At 39.5% G+C, this 18,146-nt stretch overlaps 1 protein-coding gene across 2 annotated transcripts in view; it reads left to right on the forward strand.

The window, feature by feature from the left end:
- CPSF3 (cleavage and polyadenylation specific factor 3) overlaps nucleotides 1-16,566 on the forward strand; it is a 42,988-nt gene extending 26,422 nt beyond the window's left edge. For both annotated transcript variants that reach the window (XM_060117392.1, XM_060117393.1), the window contains 7 exons: nucleotides 1,819-1,927; nucleotides 3,087-3,185; nucleotides 4,718-4,812; nucleotides 6,399-6,486; nucleotides 12,248-12,317; nucleotides 14,520-14,616; nucleotides 16,380-16,566. In XM_060117392.1, the coding sequence (XP_059973375.1) occupies nucleotides 1,819-1,927; nucleotides 3,087-3,185; nucleotides 4,718-4,812; nucleotides 6,399-6,486; nucleotides 12,248-12,317; nucleotides 14,520-14,616; nucleotides 16,380-16,481 (660 nt within the window). In that variant the 3' untranslated portion in view covers nucleotides 16,482-16,566. The remainder of the gene's footprint in view (nucleotides 1-1,818; nucleotides 1,928-3,086; nucleotides 3,186-4,717; nucleotides 4,813-6,398; nucleotides 6,487-12,247; nucleotides 12,318-14,519; nucleotides 14,617-16,379) is intronic.
- Nucleotides 16,567-18,146: the final 1,580 nt, after the last annotated feature.

Raw genomic sequence — 18,146 nt, forward strand, 5'->3', positions numbered from 1 at the left:
CTGGTCTATTTATATTTTCTAATTCTTCCTGGTTCAATCCTGGAAGGTTGTACTTTTCCAAGAATTTGTCTATTTCTTCCAGGTTGTCCATTTTATTGGCCTATAGTTGCTTGTAGTAGTCTCTTATGATCTTTTATATTTCTGCAGTGTCAGTTGTAATCTCTCCTTTTACATTTCTAATTTTATTGATTTGAGTCCTCTCCCTATTTTTCTTGATGAGTCTGGCTAAAGGTTTATCAATTTTGTTTATGTAAGAACCAGCTTTTAGTTCTATTGATCTTGGCTGTTGTTTTCTTTGTTTCTATTTCATTTATTTTTGCTCTGATCTTTGTGATTTCTTTCCTTCTACTAACTTTGGGTTTTCTGTATCTAGTTTCTTTAGGTGTAAGGTTAGATTGTTTATTTGAGATTTTTCTTGTTTCTTGAGGTGAGCTTAAATTGCTATGAACTTCCCTCTTAGAACTGCTTTTGCTGTAAAAAAATTTTTTTTGACTCTAGAACTGAAAACACACTTTAGGTATATGTGTCATTTTTATATTTAACTTTATACAGGCATAGAGAAACTGTTGTCAATATCTGTTTCCCCAAATGTAGTTTTGTATTAGAGTGTTGTTCTGTAATTTTAGCCATAATTTTATTTAAAATCATTAGCTTTAGTTATTTTTTCCCCTCACGTGTAATAACCTTACTTCGGGAGAAGTCAGATTTATGGCAGCCATCCTCAGGCATGTAAAACAGAAACTAAGAAGGAGGTAAAGAACTCAGATCCGCAAAAACTATCAAAAAACCCATGCAGTTTACCGTCGAGAATTGTCAGGCCAAGCAGTTGTGTGCGTGGTAAGAAATCAGCATGTTGGGAACTAGCACACAGCTGAATAAAGAAAGAAACCTAGGCTGGCAGCAGAGGGTGAAGCCGGAAGAACCACTCAGTCTTGGTCTCCAAGGTACTTGGTTCTCCCGGCAGACACCTCATCAGCATCCGGGATGTCACTGCACCGAAATCAGCCTCCTTAGGTCACCAGCATTTAAGGAGAAGATAATGCCAAGAAACCATGTGAAACAGAGCTGGGTCCCATTATAGTTACAAGAGCAAGTGGTACCGGTGCCTCACTGCCATCTGCCCTTACCTGATGGAAGGCAGACAAATATGAAATACAGGGTCTTGGTCCCCTTGGAGTTCATTTATTTGTAGCTGAGAAAAGTTATATTTAACAATGTTGGATTTTGTGTTTGTAAGAGTTTTTGTTTGTTTGTTTGTTTGGTGTTATTGTTAGTTTTTGAACAGTCACTCAGTACTCTCTTCTCTTAAAAAATGTTCCCCCTCAGTTGTATGAGCTCATCCATACCTGTCTTTACAGACCTTTTTATTCAGAGATGCTGCTGCTTTTTGGATCTGGCATGGCCGTGCATCTTTGTATGTTGGGGCTCCTCCATGTACAGGGTTGAGAGCCAGCCTGAGGGAGCCACGCACGTCTGGCCCTCGGTTGCTGTCCTTCCCACCATGCTGTCTCTGTTGAGAGCTTTTTTAAGCCCCAGCACCCAGTAGGTTTACTTGGTTGCTGAGCTGATTGGAACTGACGGAACCTAACCATTCTTGCCAGATCTGCCCCCGTGCGTCTTGCCTTTGGTCTCTTGGTAACCTTGTTAACTGCCCTGGTCATAGAGGTATATAACATTTTATACTTTTCACGTTTAGATTCATGGGTTGTTTTCATGGTTCAAATGGTCATCACGATTGAGTCCCTGAATAATTAATTTCATTTTACAAGAGTCTGTTGTCTTCACATTGTTTTGGGTTTTTTTTTTTCTTTTTAATAGGTCATGGGCTTTTTAGCAGACAAAAAACCAGAACAGGGCCAGCGGGTCTCAGGAATACTTGTTAAAAGAAACTTTAATTATCACATACTTTCTCCTTGTGACCTCTCTAGTAAGTATACTATTAAATGTCAAATGTAATTTGATTTTAGCATTTAAAGAAAATGTTCAAAAACTTCTCTTACCCAGTGGCCAAATCTTAAGTAACAGCCAAATAACAAAGCATAAATAGTTGAAACTTAATAATCTAGTTAGCTTTATTTGAAAAAAAAAAATCTTCCTTGAACTATTACAATATTTAAATAACTTTTTTCTTAATTGGAAACATAAGTTCCCCTGTAAGACAGATTGACTACTGCCTTCTGAAGCCTGTCTTCTACCTTTCACCATGGACTACTGCTACTTTTATTTCCTGAAGTAATTTTGAACTCCCCACACAAGCTTTTTGATTTTTATGACCTGTAGTGTTAAGTTGTTTGCTGGGCCTTGTGTTTTATGCACGTGTAAATGCTAAGCTGTCATTACTTTTGCAGTAACTACGATATTATCTTTAAGTAGATAACTGTGCTCAATTTTATTTATATGGCACTAATAAATTAAAAGTGCTTTATCAAGGAATAAGAAATAGCAGCAGTGTTCAGTTGTTCAACTATGAGATAAGCCAACTGTCAGCTTTCAGACTATCACACAGTAGAATATAACTTGTTCCATTAACAGTTGTTGAGGTCTTACTGTATGCCAGGCACTGTGCTAGGTGCTGGAGGACTAGAGAGGTACTAAGAAGCACAGTCCCAGCCCTTGAAAAACTGTCTGTTGAGAGAAACCATCCTGTGAAGAGCTAATCACAGTATTTTCCTGGGACATACAGAAGTGCAGGATAACATGTAAGGAGAGAATGGGCCTAGAAGGGTTGGGAAAAGCATTGCATACCAGGTAGCTCTCATGCCAGGTGGTGAAGGATAGCTAACCAGAAGAGATGGCAGAGGACAGCTGGCTTACTGGCTTTGAGATGTTAGGGACCAGATGTGTCTTGGAGAATGAGAGTGCCTTCTTATGGCTGAAGCACAAGTTAACTATTGGCCAGGGTAGGGGTGGGGGAGAGGAGTGTAGGATGGGAACCAACTGTGGAGCACTTTGTTAGCTTGACAAGCATATTCTCACATACTGTGCTTTTACTTCTCTTTTCTTTACTCCTGGTATGTGTTTGCAAATTGTATTTTGTGAGACTAGTATTGTTTCCTAAAGTATATTTATTCGAATTTCCTCTCCAGATTATACTGACTTGGCCATGAGCACTGTAAAGCAGACCCAAGCCATTCCATATACTGGTCCTTTTAATTTGCTTTATTACCAGCTACAGAAATTGACAGGTGTGTATATTTATTGACATTCACTTAACTGTTTTCTAGTTTTGAGTAAGATAATTATATATCTAGGAAAGGATGTTAATTTTGGTATTTATGTCAGAATTGCACAAATTTTCTTTGTACTTTACTTGGTCATGTTACTACCACCTTTAGGTGAAAATTTTGAAAATACACTGATAAGCAATTTTTAAATCTCATAATACCTCTTATTATGATGCACTTAAAATTCTAAAATTGTCAGTAGTCTTTGCTTCTTGTGTTTAAAATCTACTTTAGCTACTACACCTAGATTTTATCATAATTTCTTTGTTCAGTGAAAATAATTTTTCTGGTTCCATCAGTACAAACCTTTACAGCAAGTTATATAAGAGTGCATGACCCCTGGCCAAAGGCCAGTAAAAAGTAAACCTATTCAGTTTATATTAGACCATTTTGAATTAGAGATTTTTGTGTATTAACATCATGAGAGGTGAAGAGTTAAGGTAAAAGGCGTGGGCGCTCTGATAAGCAGGAACACTTCAGATCACAGAGTTACGCTTTCTATGAATATGCTCTTTGTAATTCATACAGTGAAGTACTGCCATAAAATAAACCAGTAGAATATATCTTTTTTTACTTCAGACCTCATGTTAGAATTACAGGTTATAACACAAGAAGTTAATAAAATACATCTGAATTAATCCTTAACTAAGAAGTTACTACTGGGAAGACCAGAAAAGCCTTGTCTTAGACAATGGAATTTCCCTGTAGAACCTTTAACCTCATGAAGACAGACGGTAGAAGTGACGTAGTTGATGAGGTTCGTGTTAAATTTTAAGATTCTGGTCACTGAATCCCTTGTACAAACATAGGTGTTTGACAGTCACCAAAGTTTGCAACTGATAAGATGTTTAATGTCCAAGGTAAATCTTATCTAGTTATATGAATATTTATAATACATGTTGAGATCTTTTAGTTGCTATAAGCAATTAATATAAAACTTCGCTACTTGGGCTTCCCTGGTGGCGCAGTGGTTGAGAGTCCGCCTGCCAATGCAGGGGACACGGGTTCGTGTCCCTGTCTGGGAAGATCCCACATGCCGCGGAGCGGCTGGGCCCGTGAGCCATGGCCGCTGGCTGAGCCTGCGCGTCTGGAGCCTGTGCTCCGCAACGGGAGAGGCCACAACAGTGAGAGGCCCATGTACCACCAAAAAAAAATACAACTTTGCCACTTAAAATCTGCCTATACACAAGTTATTAAATTTTTTTCATTGTGTATCACCTTATTTCAGCTATCTCTATAAACAAATGAATAATTATATTCTAGAAGATTATTTAAAAAATTTTTTATGCTGGCTTTCTCAAAAAGTTTTTTTATTTATATACAATTTTGAAAGGTTACTTTCCATTTACAGTTATCACAAAATATTGGCTGTATTCCCTGTGTTGTACAGTACATCCTTAGCCTTACACCTAGTAGTTTGTACCTCCCACTCCCCCCCTTATATTGCCACCCACCCAAAAAATTATATACATCTTACAACTTCTTTTTTTCAGGTGATGTAGAAGAATTAGAAATTCAAGAAAAACCCGCTTTGAAAGTGTTCAAAAATATTACTGTAATACAGGAACCAGGAATGGTGGTATTAGAAGTAAGATCATTTACCTAAACAAGGAGGGGAAAAAAGTTTTGAGTTCACATGTAAATGTAGAGAAAATTGGGTTCTTCCCAATCAGGAAAAAAATTTTTGGAAAATATATATGTATATATTTTTCTTTCCAAGATCAACATTAGATATAACATAACTAAGCATTTTCTATATAGTTACAGTAGCATAGAAACTAATAATAAATTAAGACAATATTTAGTATGTGAAATGAGCAGAGGTCTCTCATCTGAGTGAGTCTTAACAGATTTTGTGGTACCACAGGTGTCTTCAGTTATATCAAAAGGTCTTAAAATTATCAAGATAAAAATATAATTCTGTTACTTTAAAGCAAACAAACTTGTCATGCAACACTTCTTAAGAGAGTGGAATTCTGAAGATTCAAATAAGCAATATTAAAATGACCCAAATCCACTAAGGCTAGAAATCATTAATTTAGGTAAATGTGGTTGCCACTGTTAGAATTTTAAATCCATACTGCTAGAATTTAGAACCCAGACACCAAATGACTTTGATGGTTGATTTTAATAGATTAGCATCAGTTAAGTTTAAAGAAGGACTTTCAAAGTGAATCCTGGAACCGGATGATACAGGGAGATACTTTGTTACTCTGCCTCAAGGTTGAATGTAAATTTCCCAGTTATATGGTCGGCTATTCTGTCATACATATTATTTTTTTAAACAGAGAAAGATCTGTCAGCTCTGGTTCCACTGCAGTTCACTGATTTAAGTCTGAATTTGATTTATAAGGCTAAAGGTAACTGGAGAAATTATCAAGAGGAATAGTTATCTATAACATAAAGTTACATACAATAATATATAAAGTGTTATCTGTGAAAGGGGAAAAGTTGTTAGAGACATTAGTTTGGTTCTTGCTACCAAATACAATTAGAGAATGCATTTTTTATTCCCTAGAATTAACAGATCAAAGAAGATCTTAGAGGAAGTTTTTCAAGTGACTCGTGTTGCTCGTAAAAGTACTCTTTGGAGAGAGAATTAAAAGAAGGGGGTTACTCATTCCTGAAGTAATTCATCTGGTCTCACCCTAAACTGGTAGACATGGAAAACTTTCTTAGAGCAGCGGGCACGTGGTACAGTGTCAGGGGATCTTAGGCTTTATGTGAGAAACAAAAGTAAATCTTTAAAAATATTACTGTCTATGCTACTAAAATATAGTGACTAGGAATTTGAGTTTGAGTCACAGAACCAGCAATTAATTACTGCTTATGTAATCTTGCGCAAGTTACTTTTGAGTCAGTTTACTCCTTTATGATGATGTGAGAGTTCAATGAGATGATGCATATAAGGCACTTGCCACAAAGGACATGCTCCGTGCATTTTAGTGTTGTTTAAAAAAAAAATTAGAGAATTCCAGCATTACTAATTAATTTCAGTAAACAATGGGTTTACTGAAATTAATTAGTAATGCTAATCAATTTCAGAAAACAATTGATTTCAGTGAAATGCTAGAAGCAATAGTCCCACACATATAGTCCGTGGATGGGTGGTAGTGATTGCAGCTCTGGGGGTTGGCTGGGTTGTACCTCCCTAATTCTGCCTCTTGTTTTCAGTGGCTGGCAAACCCTTCCAATGATATGTATGCAGATACAGTAACAACCGTGATATTAGAAGTCCAGTCAAACCCGAAAATAAGGAAAGGTACAGAATTACTTCATTTTTATCACTTCTTTCATTTCTCCCATGGTTCTTTGAAATAAAAAGCAGAAAACAAAGAGTCCTAAAGAACTTAAAATATCCTGATTTTTTCATTCCTGTAACTTTTAAGATATGATATATGCATAACAATGTGTATTACTAATATTTTGCTTTTTGTCCTGAGTCTTCATTCATGCTGTAAAAACGTGGCTGCAGTTAACACGAAGATAAAAATCTCTTAGTAACAGTCCTCTTAAAAACAATTTAATTGGAAATTCCAAAATATTGCTGAATTGAGCCGGAATGTCTAATAGGAAAATATGCTGCTATATTTGTGTTGAATAAAACTTGTCGAATAGAATGGAATTTCCACATGGGACAATTTTGCAGTAACTTTCTTTCCTTTTCTAAGAAGCAATTTTCAAGCAAAGAAAACACCAATGAAAATATTTTTGTGTCATTTCTTTTTTTTTTTTTTTTTTTTGTGGTACGCGGGCCTCTCACTGCTGCGGCCTCTCCCGTTGCGGAGCACAGGCTCCGGACGCGCAGGCTCAGCGGCCATGGCTCACGGCCCCAGGCGCTCCGCGGCATGTGGGATCCTCCCGGACCGGGGCACGAACCCGTGTCACCTGCATCAGCAGGCGGACTCTCAACCACTGCGCCACCAGGGAAGCCCTGTGTCATTTCTTTATAGTTTGATTCTGTTTTATACATAATTCAGTATAACACATTACGGTGCACATATACGGTAGCCCTTTGTGTTCCTGTGGGAGGAAGCCACCCTTGAAATATTCCGGGAAGCCTCACATGGCAACAGATCTCTGATAGAATATTTTTGTTTCTTACAATTTTTTTAAAAAGTAAGCAAATAGTTAGTTCTTTGATTTCAGGAGAAAAAAGCTTGGGTAACCACTTCATAATCCATCTGCTTGTAATTGGTCACATCTATAACATGAAACTAATAAATGCCTAGACAAATCTAAATTATTCATCTAAGTTACTGGTAAGTTTTTGAATTTGAATAATAGTCATTGTAAAATTACCATTTGGACACTATTTGATAATTTGTTTTAGTTGAATTAATTAGTGGGTAATGGATACCCCTGTGTGCCTGTAACATAAGAGATGGCGCTGTGCATTCATACAAGCCACAGAAGAACATCACACCTTGGATTCTCACATGATGTTCAGTATCACAGTCTTTGCCTGGGGGTACAAATACATTCATGCCAGAACAGTTTTAAAGGCGGTTGTCGGTTTTTCTCTTATTATTTTACATTTTTCATATCTTAGGTGGTAAAAATATAAAAATGGGGGGGGCTATGTGGGAAAGAGGACCTTTTACCAAGGTCATAACTAATTCGTGGTGCAAAGTTAGGAGCAGCGAAGTGAGAGACAGGATTAAGTGCAGACATCAGGAGTGAGATCAAGGCTGGAGCGCGTGAGCCGGCCCACCTCCCCCTGCTGACGCCCAGCTCGCCAGGAGCATGGCCCCTTCGCCTCGTAGCATGGCCTTGGTCACTTGGAGTCAAACACTTCTGAACTGAATTGTGTTTTATCCTCCAAGGTTGCTTTCTGTTCGTTAAATTCTGATAACTCTTTTGTAAAATGAAGTCAGATATTTATACTTTACTGAAAAATGAAATTTATATGCAAAAATGACACTTTTCCAAGGCCAGTTAGGATGTTGTGTGGTCTTCGGGGATGTTAAGTACCTGAGCTCCTCTAAGCCCATTTCCACACTGGGTGGCAGAAGAGGGGACCCAGCGCGTGTTGGTGTGAGATTGTCAGCTATGTTGTCAGGATGTCATGTGCTGTTCCAGTGAAGACTCCACCTAATGATTGTGCTGAAGAACCGAAAAGATGCTGTGGTTTAACAGATAATCACCAAATATTTAATGTCTGTTGTACAGGAAGGAATACATGAGCTATCGTTGCTTGGTTTGACTTTATCTTGGGTATTTCTCTTAGCGCTCTGGTCCAAAGTGAAAATACACCTTTACTCTGATCTGCACTAGTGGAACTAAACATAATCATCCTACTCTTAGTGATGCATCTGAAACTAATTATAAAAACATTCGTTCACTAAGTTAAGCCTCTGGGCATTTTGGAAGAGGTTCATTGCTGAGAAGTCAGAACAGGCATTTTCCATGAGTGACTGTAAAAGCTAACTGGCTGCCTCATATTTCCTGGTTTGTCCCCACTTTGTGGTGTATCGAGAGTGGGATTTTATACTCTTCTGGGTAATGAGGTGCTTCCTTACTTTCTTTTAACAGTCACTTGACAGATGCTTACTGAGCACCTGCTATTTAGTGGGTATTATTCTAGGTGCTTAGGGTACATCCATGAACAAAGCAAACAGATGCTGGCCTTGTAGGAGCTGATGCTCTAATGAGGGCTGGGCAGCTTGATCGGGTTTGGAGTGGGCACAGATGCGTAGGGCTTTGTCGGCCATTTTAAGGCTCTGGACTTGTCGTCGGAGTGAAATGGGTTACGTTGTAGGGTTTTTCATTACTCTGGTGTTTATTGAGAGGAGACTGTGAGGAGGGAAGGTATGAAAGCTGACAGGTTCCAGTGAGGAGCTTTCGTGGTCATGAGGTGGGAGATAGAGGCTCAGGCCTGGGTGGAAGTGCTGGAGGAAGCAGAAAGTGGTTGGATTCTGGAGAAAGTAAAGCCAGCAGAGTATTTCCTGATGGATTAAATGTGGAGTGTGAGAAAGGAAACAGACAAGATGAGTTTTAAAGAGATAAGACAGTGACCCGAGGCGTGTATATGATACATCAATATGGAAAGTTGTCCCCTGTGGGGCTAAGTTATTAAGCAGGGGTTTAATAAGTAGTACTTGCTCCTTCAGAAGATGAAAAAGTATCACAAGGACTAGCACATACCCTCTCTTCAAAGTTGAGGGTGTTCATTCTATATATTTATCATTTAAACTAATTGGCTTTATCCTATCCAAATTTGATATTTTAACATTTTAGAGCATAGTCAGCAGCTATGGCTCCTGAGCCAAATCCAGTCCTCCACCTGATTTTTGTAAATAAAGTTTTATTGAAACACAGCTACAGGACTTCCCTGGCAGTCCAGTGGTTAAGCCTCCATGCTTCCACCCGCAGGGGGCGCAGGTTCGATCCCTGGTCAAGAAACTAAGATCCTAGGGGCTTCCCTGGTGGCGCAGTGGTTGAGAGTCCACCTACCGATGCAGGGGACACGGGTTCGTGCCCCGGTCCGGGAGGATCCCACATGCTGTGGAGCGGCTGGGCCCGTGATCCATGGCCGCTGAGCCTGCGCGTCTGGAGCCTGTGCTCCGCAATGGGAGAGGCCACAACAGTGAGAGGCCCGCGTACCGCAAAAAAAAAAAAAAAAAAAAAAAGAAACTAAGATCCCACATGCCTCATGGCATGGCCAAAATGTTTTTAAAAAAGAAAAGAAAGAAACAGCCAGGCCCATTTGTTTATATGCCATCTAATGCTGCTGTCTGAGCTACCACCGCAGGGTTGAGTAGTTGCAGCAGAGACCATGTGGTCCACAAAGCTTAAGATACGATCTGGCCATGTACGGAAAAAGTTGGCCAGCTCTATTCTAGAAACACTCACTTCTGTGAAACACTGATTCTTCTTTGATAGCATTTGCTCCCTTTTCATTTCTTAGCCTGCTGACACTTTGGTCCAGATTCTGGAAATACAATTATATCTGTATCTGTGTATGTGTTTAGCTCCAACTTCCATTTATATATAGTCCCCCTATTCTCACTGAGGACACATGAGAAATCTTATACATTTTCAAAGTGTATTCTTTAATGTCCTTATATTCCTTTACATTCTTCTGTTTCACACTGTACCTGTTTTCAGCATGTTTGTGCCCTGTTTTGACACATAGACCTAAGGGCAGATAGATGTATGTGTATGAGTGTATGACTTCACATTTAGTATAATCTCACGTATCTGAGGAGTTTGTCATAAACATTAGTAATAAATATATACACACACTTTGGATTTTTTTTTTTTTTTTTTTTTTTTTTTGCGGTACGCGGGCCTCTCACTGTTGTGGCCTCTCCCGTTGTGGTGCTCCAGACGCGCAGGCTCAGTGGCCATGGCTCATGGGCCTAGCCTCTCCGCGGCATATGGGATCTTCCCGGACTGGGGCACGAACCCATGTCCCCTGCATCGGCAGGCGGACTCTCAACCACTGCGCCACCAGGGAAGCCCTGGAAAATTTCTTTTAATAGACAATTTCATAGCTTAGATGTTTGCTTTTTAATAATGTGTTTTATGAGATTGTTTTTACATGTCAGCTAAGTGCTTAATACTTAACAGAATTGATTATAATTAAAGTATAAAAGTTTTATTGTATAGTTTTCTTGGCTGGCATTTAGTTACTTGTATATTCAATTAAAACCGATGAATTTAAAATTAGAGTGACTATGGTCTGAACTATAGAACAATTTAGGAGAAATGACAACTTGGCTCTTTTCCACAGAGTAGATTCACCACAGTCAACTTGAGAACATACACATTACTCCAAAAAGAAACATTGTGTATCTTTTAGCTATAATTCCCCACACTCCCCACTCTCGCCAACTCAAGGCAACCACTAATCTACTTCTGTCTCTCTGGATTTACCTATTCTGGACATTTCATATAAATGGAATCCTACAAAAGGTAGTCTTTTGCGTCTGGTTTCTTTGAGTTAGCGTAATGTTTTCAAGGTTCATCCATGTCTTTCATAAACAACCTCTCCTGGCCATGTGTTGTGTTTTTATTGACACTCTAAGGTTAAAACCTGAAACTATGATGTTTGAATTTACTAATGAACAGCCAGTGAGCTTTTCATGCCTGGGGGATTGTAAAAATATAGAATTGTGTGGCTGAATTCAACTACATAAACAACAAGCATAAAGACTTTAAAAAAAAAAAAGGTTCATCCATGTCGTAGCATGAATCAGTACTTCGTTCCTTTTTATGGCCAAATAATCTTCCATTGTGTAGATATAGCACATTTGGTTTATCCATTCATTTGATGATGAACATTTGGATTGTTTCTACTGTTTGGCTATTGTGAATAATCTTGCTATAAACCTTCATGTACAAGTTTCTGTACAGACATGTTTTCACTTCTCCTGGGTCTATGGAGTAAAATTATTGGGTCATATGTTAACTCACTTTTTAACTTTTTGAGAAACTACCAGTTAATTCACTGTTTTGTTGCTGGTGATGAACTGAGAGGTACTTAGTGATATTCCCCGGGCAATATTGAAACTTCAGATCAAGTATGGCTCATCTTCCTGAACTGTCAGATTACTTTGTTTTAGGGGAAGAGCTAAGTAATCTAACTGGCAAGTGATTTTAAATATTTTATTTAAACTACTGTAAGTGCATTATATGTAGTAGAATTGCTAAATTTACTTAATATTTTAGATAAAACAAAAACTTCAGAGCTCTCTGAGGATGGATGTGCTCCTAGACCTCTTGGAGTTCTAATTTCACTCACTTCTGCTCATAAATATGGAAAAGACGGAGAAACATTGGAAATAAATTTTTAAATAATCTTTATTGTCACTTGTGGTTCCTTAACAAGAACATGAAATAAAGTGATGAAAATATCAATTTGCCTCAGCAGGTAGATGCTCTGTATACATTTGTCACTTGAAGGATTCTACAATTTTCCACTTTGGTTTCTCAGCAACTACATTCTAATTATTGATTTGGAAATTATTCTGAACAGGAATTTGGAAATTGAACCCTCTGTTGCTTTTTTTCCCCAGGTGCAGTACAGAAGGTTTCTAAAAAATTAGAAATGCACGTTTATAGCAAGAGGTTGGAGATCATGCTCCAGTAAGTGTTGCATGTGTTACGGCTCAACAGGGTGCCAGGGGTGGGGTCAGACAAGGTCACTTAACTGGTCTGGGTGCCTCTGTTTCTATCAGTGAAGCAGTTTGAACCACTTCCTTCTAGCTATACACTCTAGCCAGTTCTGAGAACATGTGACCTGCTTGGTCAGCCACTTCCCTGTGAAATACGTTTCACTTAATATAGAGCCTCAGGATGCTTTTCCGTGGCTGGAGTAGCTGAATAAAGCATTGTTATCAAGGACATGTGCTAAAATCTTAACCTAGTGTTACTATACCTTTAAGAATTATTATACGTACTTACTTCCCCTTAAATGTGAATTCCACGTTAAGAATGTTTTTTTAGACTCTTGTCAGTAAATCTGTAAACTATGAATTACCTTTAAACTCATGTTTTTCTTACATGCCAGATACTAGGTTTTTCCCCTTTCCTCCAGTACTTGTTAAGCCTGATTTCAGAATGTTTTTTTCCAAATAAAATAATCATATAAAACTGTTTCTTGGGACTTCCCTGGTGGCACAGTGGTTAAGAATACGCCTGCCAATGCAGGGTACATGGGTTCGAGCCCTGGTCCGGGAAGATCCCCCTTGCCATGGAGCAACTAAGCCCATGTGCCACAACTACTGAAGCCCAGGTGCCTAGAGCCTGTGCTCTTCAACAAGAGAAGCCATTGCAATGAGAAGCCTGCTCGCCGCAACTAGAGAAAGCCCGCGCACAGCAACGAAGACCCAACGCAGCCAAAAATAATAAATTCATTTTAAAAAAAAACTGTTTCTTAGTGGACAACTACAACTTAAGCTTATGTATTGTACCCCAAAAAGGAAAAATAGGGCCTCCCTGGTGGCGCAGTGGTTGAGAGTCCGCCTGCCGATGCAGGGGATACGGGTTCGTGCCCCGGTCCGGGAAGATCCCACATGCCGCGGAGCGGCTGGGCCCGTGAGCCATGGCCGCTGGGCCTGCGCGTCCGGAGCCTGTGCTCCGCAACGGGAGAGGCCACAACAGTGAGAGGCCCGCGTACGGCAAAAAAAAAAAAAAAAAAGGAAAAATAAAAAGGTTGAATTTAGTTTTATAATTTCAGCATCTAGCACAGTGCCTTGAACATATAGCAGATCTCTCAAATACTTGTTGAATAAACGCTTCCATTTTTAAATTTTTTATTTTTTATTTATTTTTGGCTGCATTGGGTCTTTGTTGCTGCGTGCGGGCTTTTCTCTAGTTGCAGCGAACGGGGGCTACTCTTCATTGCAGCACACAGGCTTCTCATTGCAGTGGCTTCTCTTGTTGTGGAGCACGGGCTCTAGGCACATGTGCCTCAGTAATTGTGGCATGCGGGCTCTAGAGCACAGGCTCAGTAGTTGTGGCTCGTGGGCTCTAGAGCACAGGCTCAATAGTTGTGGTGCATGGGCTTAGTTGCTCCACGGCATGTGGGATCTTCCCAGAACAGGGTTTGAACCCGTGTCCCCTGCATTGGCAGGCAGATTCTTAATCACTGCACCACCCAGGAAGTACCAATGCTTCTATTTTTAAATTGAAAGTTACTTAACTAGACGTTTTGAGGTGCTGTGCATGTTTGGAGATTTTTATGTTAACACTTCTGTTCCTTCCTTTCCTCAAAATTCCACACTGATAATCTTTTAAAGCAGCCACTTAGTGTCTTTTAAAAAATGGATGCTAGGCTTTAAATGGTGACTTTGCCTACAGAAGCCGTCTCACATCTTCAGAAGTGTTCTTGGTGTTGTCATTTTGATTTTAAAAAGCATCCCTGTCATACAAACTAAAAAGCAGGCAACGGTGCAGGAGCGCTGATTTGCATTGCTGGTTAAAAGGCAGCGGGTTCTGTGTTTGTTGGTTTCCAACCCTGTGGCTATAGCAGTCCCAGGTCTGGGTAAAAAGGGCTCATTACCAAAATTAATGTAGGTTAAGATAATGTATATAAAGTGCAATACCTGCTGAATGGAGCATTCTTAATGAACGATAGCTGTGTATTTCACCTGTATTATAAAATGAACAAAGTATGTGAAAGTAAATAATTAAGAAGTACATCTCAGGGGTAGATACAGTCAGTATTCTACTTCAGAACTAGGGCCTATCTTCAATATTATATTATTTCTCCCCAAATATATAAAATTGTACTTTATATATTTGTAAAGCATTTTCCACTAATACTGCATCTTTGTTTATCTTAAGGGACATATTTGGAGAAGACTGTGTTAGTGTAAAAGATGGTTCTATTCTTAGCGTCACAGTGGACGGAAAAACTGCGAACATAAACTTGGAGACACGGGTACGTAGCTGTTGGTTCCTACATTTTAAGACACTTGGGAGATAAAGTGAAAGCAAAAATAATCTGTTTTGCAGTTTACTTTTGCATTTGGCATTTTCTTCCAGTTTTTTCCCTACATTTTCTTAATAGATTGTGTTTACGCTATCATATGTCAGGTTTTACATCCTTTTTATTTCTCTGTCATAAGCGTTTTTCCATGTGCTGCATAGTACACATTTCCCTTGTCTTTATTACTCCACTGTTTTCCATTTTCATACTATGCTTTAATCCACCTCAGCATTTCTCTACTTTGGCATCCAGTTGATTCCAGACTTTCAGAGAAGCTGCTCTTCTGTTTGCAGCAAGTTCCAAGTGGTTTTTCCAAACAATAGAACTTGAGAGTGTGAGGCCCACGCCCACCGCACCCTGCAGACCTCTCATAATTATTTCACAAGCATAAATGAATAAGTATAATCTTCCTTGTGGGGTTGTTTTTGAAGATTACAACAGTTCTACTAAACAAATAACATGTTTGGGGTTTCTACTGTATATTCTTTTGAGAAAACACTAGATTTATTTTACCTCGATAGAAAAATAAGCTAAGAACATAAACAATTCACTAGAGAAGAAATATAGAGAGCCAGTAAACATATGAAACAAATGTTCAGATCAGATCCACTAATAATTAAAGGAAATACAAATTGAAAGTATGAAATATCACTGTTTCTGAGCTTATACTGGCACAGATTAAAAACAGTGATATGAGCCAGTGATGGTGAAAGAAGAGGGAACCAGTTATTTTCAAGTGCCACATAGGACAGGGAGAAGGTTGTACGTTAGGTGGTGTGTTCTTTCTGCAGGGCGGTTTGGTGATCTGCATCAAAAGCCTTAAAAAAGTAAATACCTTTATCCACAATTCCACTTGCTGGATTTAACGAAGAAAATAATTAGGCAAGTGAGCAAAGATATATATATATACAAGGATGTCTGTTTTAGTATTGATTAGCAAAACTGCAAGAGACCTAAATGTCTAAGAGTAGGATCTAATAAAATCACTGAATAAATCATGTGTATGGTGTACCCTTATACATGGAATACTACGTATACAGTCACTAGAAATGATTTATTCAGGTGCAGAGTTGTCCACCTACATTATTGAGTGGGGGGCAGTTACAAGATCGTCAATGTGCTGAATTATCCCATTTTTGTTTTAAAGAAATACACATGTATAGCCAGAAGTCTAGAAGGTTATGCACTGAAATGTTAACAGTGATTTATCATTAGGTTATAGAATTAAGGGTATTTTTTTTCTTTCCTAAATTTTTACATGAGGGATATTTATTGTGTGATAAAAATTGTTTTAAACAGCATAGTGTTTTGTAGTTAAGGAGTAACTGGAAGATGATTAGTGCATCTAAACCAAATTTAATACCAAATGTTGATTAGATGACCACATCCATTGCTTGCTAAGTAATTTGTGTTGCACAGACTAGATTCCTTGGAGTATTATTTACTAGATCCAAACATGGGCTTTGAAGTAAACATAGTTCACTTCACTTTCCCTTTATTCTTTTTTTCCCAAAGTTAATCTCTAACAAAGCCATCGTGCTCTCGGGAACGTGTCTGCATCCAGGTGCAGACCCACAGGTGTGCAGTGACTCTGGCTCTAAATAATCAAGACCCCCGCCATGGGAAACGATTGTTCTTAAGGAGCATTAGTTTATCTTCCACATAATAATTCTAGACGCTTCCGCTGAAAGGCCTGTCTGTGCTCTCACTTTCAGACTGCAGAGTGTGAAGAAGGGAGTGAAGATGACGAGTGCCTCCGAGAGATGGTGGAGCTGGCGGCCCAGAGACTGTACGAGGCCCTCACGCCCGTTCACTAGTAACCGTACGTCTCTGTAGATGTTAAAACTTTTTTGTAATGCTTGACTCTACTTCTGTTACTTAAAATAAAATACATTAATTTCTCTGGGGCAGCCTATTTACTTTTGATGGCAGATGGCCTTTATTCCAGCACCTATTTGAATACTGCTAAATTACCAACTAATTTGTCCATTATTCTAGCACTGCTAAATAAACTGCCATTACTGATCCTGCTTCTAGGGTTGTATGCAGCTCCCACTGAAACCTTTAAGGCCTGCTCACAGCAGCTGAAACAGAATGTCCTATTGTCCGTTTTCAGGAAGGAAATGAGTGATGGTTTGAATTTTCATATCCATTTTCTGAATTTGAATTAATAATTACATATTATCACTTCAAGTTTTAAGCCCTTTTTCTATTTCTTCCCTCCCATTATTCTTGACAAATTCCTTAATTTATATGTCTGTAAAATTGGGGCTTTTGAGATTCAATAATATTTTCTTTGTATAATGTCTACATTCAATTCAGAGATATTCAAAATATAATTTTTATGACTCAGGTTCAAAGGCTCGTCATGTGTGTTGAATCGTTTCATGTATAACTTAATCATTAATCCATTTTCTTCCAAGTACGAGCAGTTCAGACTTGCAAGTAACTGGACACAGGAGTGTCGGGTGCCGGGTGCTGAGGGAGCAGGTCGCCTGCCCGGGGCGGCTTTGGCCTCTACTTCAGTGAAGGGTCTGGCTGCTCCCTCCGCAGAGGGGGTGGGAACAAGCATGGGAAGGGGCCGCTGGAGAGCTCTTACACTCACCGTCAAGCTAAAGCCATCGGTCAGCCCCGGTCACTAACGGGCACTGACACTGCTTCGTCCTTCCCTGTGCTTTGGTGACACACTTCGGTGCCTGAATCTGAATTTTTACTTGAAACCAAATACATTTATTTCTATAAGATACCCTACTTTGTCTTTGGCCCAAACCAAAGGCCTAAGGGTCACCTTTTATAAGCGTCATATAAGAGTGTGTTATGATAGACGTTAAAACATTTTTAAGTTACAAAAACTACACACTTGGGATGTCTTTACCGCGCAGGTTATACACAGCAGAAGTGGCCAAGCCCTTTCTCCCGGTCCCTCCCCCTGAGGTGGTGAGTCCAGTTAAGGATTCTGAATCTGCTCTTGAATCTGTCCTCGTCTTATCTCCACTGGGGCTCGGAGTCCAAGTCATCTTTTCCCCTCTGGTTCCTGCCCCAGCCTCCCTTCCTCCTCTCCCTATAGCTGATTCCTAAAATAACAGATCTGCTGAAAGCCTCCCTGCTGAAAATCCTTCAGGGTCTTTACTGTGATTAATTAGGATGAAATCCAAACACCTTAACTTGGCCTAACAGGGGTTCTCTACCCGGGCTGCATATTGGAATCACCTGGGGAGCATTAACAATGTACTGATGCCCACGACCTACCATCAGAAGTGTTGTTAGTTGGTCTAGAGTGGTGGTCCTTTATCAGCACATTCTTTTTTTTTTTTTTTTTTTTTTTTTTTCTTTTTGCGGTATGCGGGCCTCTCACTGTTGTGGCCTCTCCCGTTGCGGAGCACAGGCTCCGGACGCGCAGGCCCAGCGGCCATGGCTCACGGGCCCAGCCGCTCCGCGGCACATGGGATCCTCCCAGACCGGGGCACGAACCCGTATCCCCT

The sequence above is a fragment of the Mesoplodon densirostris genome, chromosome 14, assembly GCF_025265405.1.
Source record: "Mesoplodon densirostris isolate mMesDen1 chromosome 14, mMesDen1 primary haplotype, whole genome shotgun sequence".
Classification (NCBI taxonomy): Eukaryota; Metazoa; Chordata; class Mammalia; order Artiodactyla; family Ziphiidae; genus Mesoplodon; species Mesoplodon densirostris.